Here is a 3,612-nt window from a genome sequence, read left to right as displayed (position 1 = left end):
CACCATGCAGTCAAGGTTCAACATGAGAGTGACAACAAAGCTCCTCCCATCACAAGGAATTATATTTAGACCTCACTGACATGTAAGACTAACCTGCATCCTCACTGGCCTGCTGAGCTGCCACTCCATCCAACAGGAACACCTCTTAGTCAGGGTGTTTTATAGTTGATCTCCAAGTGGGAATCTTCTCATATACTCGCACGCGGACCAGGCTGTGGTGGCTTGCCGAACACCGGGGTCAGAGAGGGAGGGCAGCAGGCGGGATCACACAGCGTCCAGAGAAACGAAAAGTTTATCTTAGCACTCCAGTTCCCTCAGTGGCTCAGGAGAACATGGCCTCTCTGTGAACCAAAGAGGCTCAGTCACCAACTGACTCTGGATCGGCAGGAGATGATTACCAGGTATGCTTTTCTTAATCAATATATCCAAAATACATATTTTGAATGTCTAAATGAATCGTCAAAAACATACTAGAGTTCTAAAGTTAGCTTGGCAGTCTAGATATCTAATTTGGGATTTATTTCCAGGCTCAGTATTTAACATACTTAACAAAGTGTTAATCCATCAAGTGTTCCTGTAAATCCTACCACAATAGGTTCAAGCAGGTGTTCAGATTCACACTTTGTCAACCGCTGATGAGTCGACTAGTGGACACATACGATTATATTTAAAGAACATTTCTGCTAGGTTGTAAACCAATAGGCTCTGCTATATAAACTACAAAACTAATTCTGGAGTCGGGGAGCACTGCCGGGTACTGTGTCACAAGATCATAAGAGTCTCCCCAGCCTGCTGCAGGGCGATCTCTCACACACAGTCAGCTGTGTCCCGGACTACACTAGATAGGACACAAACTCTGGGAGGACAAACAGTGAATTCATAATAAATATGTGTTTCATTTTAGTATGTCTCCTCTGAAGAAAGTACATTAGCCTTTGGTTGTGGGGGGACAATCACAGACCAATACCATATTTATAATTGTAAGCCTATAAGGGATGCCATACATGCCAGTCAATAGCACAGCAAGTAATCTGTTTTGACTTACTGTAACTAATGGATTTAATGTGATTATGTGTGAAGTGTCATTTAAATTATTAATAACATAAATCAGTGCATGCATTAAAAGCAAAAGAAAAGGAGAATTTGAAATTGACATGCTCACTGAATGATCATCCGACCCTACGGGGGCAGGAGGGGGTGCTGTCGGAGGTGTCATGGTGAGGTGTCTTCTGCTTGTGGCCCCCTGAGTGTCTTGGGCCCCACTGCATAGGGCTGTCAACAAGGCAGATATCAACCCGCAATCAACAGCAAATAATTATAGCATCCCAGACTAAATATCTAGATATTTCCTCTCAGGACCTAGTAGGGACCACAAACAAAGCAGACAGCAATTCATTCAAACCAGACAGAACTCTACACAACTCCAAAGTAGGTCTAGAGTAAATGGCCAAATATGCTAACAAGTTCACCATATCAACTTAAAAGGGTTGTCTCCACAACTTGCATAGGTCAAGAAATCTGTTATCCCTGATCAAAATGTCACTAAGTAGTGTATTTTGTGTAAGAGAAAATAGAAAAATATTTTCATAACCAAGGTTTCGGAGCCGAGCCCTGTCCAAGAAAGGGCCTGTGACTTCAGGACATGCTGTAGGAAGTCTGTTTAAAATTCTAAGCCAGAGACTGCAAAATTACAGTGTTTATTTAATCCAAGTGAAAGTAAAAAATGTCCCTCACCTTTCAGGTGAATCTCCTGTTTTTGAGGATAAATCCGAGTCTCTATTTGTGAGCCAATATGGGGGACTGGAACTCATTGGGGAAGCTGCTGGAGAGCGCCCAGGAACACTCCACTGTTGTGGGCAAAGTCTGGCTCACAGTGCTGTTCATCTTCCGGATCCTGGTGCTGGGGGCCGCCGCTGAGAAGGTGTGGGGCGACGAGCAGTCCGGCTTCACGTGTGACACCAAGCAGCCCGGTTGTCAGAACGTCTGCTATGACAAGACCTTCCCTATTTCTCACATCCGCTTCTGGTCGATGCAGATCATCTTTGTCTCAACGCCAACTCTCATTTATCTCGGCCACATCCTTCATCTGGTCCGCATGGAGGAAAAGGACAAACAGAAAGAGAAGGACCATGCCATGCAGGGTGAAAAGCAAACCCAGGAGTTACTTGTCACTAAAGCCAAGAAGGCCTCAATTAAAGACAACCAGGGCCATGTTCGCTTGAAAGGCGCACTCTTGCGTACCTACGTCTTCAACATTATTTTCAAGACCTTGTTCGAAGTGTTCTTTATTGTAGCTCAGTACTTCCTGTATGGTTTCGAGCTCAAGGCAATGTACACCTGCGACCGCTGGCCTTGCCCTAATATGGTGAACTGCTACATCTCCCGACCCACTGAGAAGACGATCTTCATCATCTTCATGCTGGCCGTGGCCTCCGTCTCCCTGCTGCTCAACCTGGTGGAAATTTACCATCTAGGTTTCAAAAAGTGCCAGCAGGGCCTCCGTTACAGACGATCACATGCTATTAGTGAGGCTTCCAAGACCCGAACTGAAGCCATACCCTGTGTCCCAGAATATAGCTACTTTTCTGGGCATCATGCAGTGCCTGGACCTTTCCATACGGAGCAAACCTCAGCCTTCAGCCCCTACAGCAGCAAAGTGGTCTTCAAGCAGAACAGAGACAATATGGCGGTGGAGAGAAAAGGTCAAGAAGAGGAAGATGATATGGAGGAGAATAAACTCGCAAACCAGGCCTTATTAGAGATGCAGAATCAGCATAGAACTAGTTGTCAGTCGAGCAGACAGAGCAGTCACAGGAGCCGGATGGACGGCCTGAATATCTAGAGACTTTATATGATTTTCCTCGGAGACTCAGGAACAACATGCATTTGCCTGTGAATATTTGCATGTGTATGGAAGACTATTCGAGACAAAACTATTAGGTGACTGCATAACAGAAAATAGCCGAGATCAACTTTCAAGTAAAGATCTGACTGTAAGAGGCCTTTACAAACAAGCTTTGAATGACATACCCATAAATGGCTCCTACTGTTTGGTCACATTTCTCAGGGTTAAATATGGCGAGACATAAAAATGTTTGCTCTTTTTTCACTAAGAGTTAGATTGTCTTTGTTTGTCTCGAAAGACTGTCCCATGTTAACGATTCTGCTCATGCATTTTTTGAAATTTCAACTTAAGGTTCAAAATAGTTTTCACTTTACTCTACATTTTTGAATTGATGAACTTCCATGTTTGTGGGTGATTAAGTATACAATGTACTTCTTAAAACTGTGAAAAGCATGCAAGAGATGTCCTAACAAAAGCAAAAATATGTTGTTAGTCAAAAATTGACCTTATACTTATTGTGACTTTGTAATTTGATTAAACTGATGTGATTCAAAAGACTGTTCTGTTCTTACTCATGTTTAAATCGGATAGAGGATCTGTTGTGTGGAAAGGTCAAACTTTAACATTTCTTCCTCACCTGTCATAAAAATGGTCACAGATTTACTCTAGTGATATTTTGTTCTACTCATGTGCAGCTTTTACACACCATAACCAGTCCTGGAGGCCAGTTGGGGATAGAGTGATGTCATAAAAACAGCCGTAAATGT

At 43.3% G+C, this 3,612-nt stretch overlaps 1 protein-coding gene across 1 annotated transcript; it reads left to right on the top strand.

Moving 5' to 3' along the window:
* The first annotated feature begins 231 nt into the window (after positions 1 to 231).
* LOC104943609 (gap junction alpha-3 protein-like) lies at positions 232 to 3,355 on the top strand. Its single transcript, XM_010769063.1, has 2 exons — positions 232 to 401; positions 1,742 to 3,355. The coding sequence occupies exon 2, from the start codon at positions 1,793 to 1,795 to the stop codon at positions 2,840 to 2,842; it is 1,050 nt and encodes a 349-aa protein (XP_010767365.1). The 5' UTR covers positions 232 to 401; positions 1,742 to 1,792; the 3' UTR covers positions 2,843 to 3,355.
* Positions 3,356 to 3,612: the final 257 nt, after the last annotated feature.

This window comes from Notothenia coriiceps, unplaced genomic scaffold (assembly GCF_000735185.1).
Source record: "Notothenia coriiceps isolate Sejong01 unplaced genomic scaffold, NC01 NC01_scaffold00006334, whole genome shotgun sequence".
NCBI lineage: Eukaryota > Metazoa > Chordata > Actinopteri > Perciformes > Nototheniidae > Notothenia > Notothenia coriiceps.
Note: the sequence above shows the minus strand (reverse complement) of the source record. Positions and strands in the feature narration are given on the sequence as shown.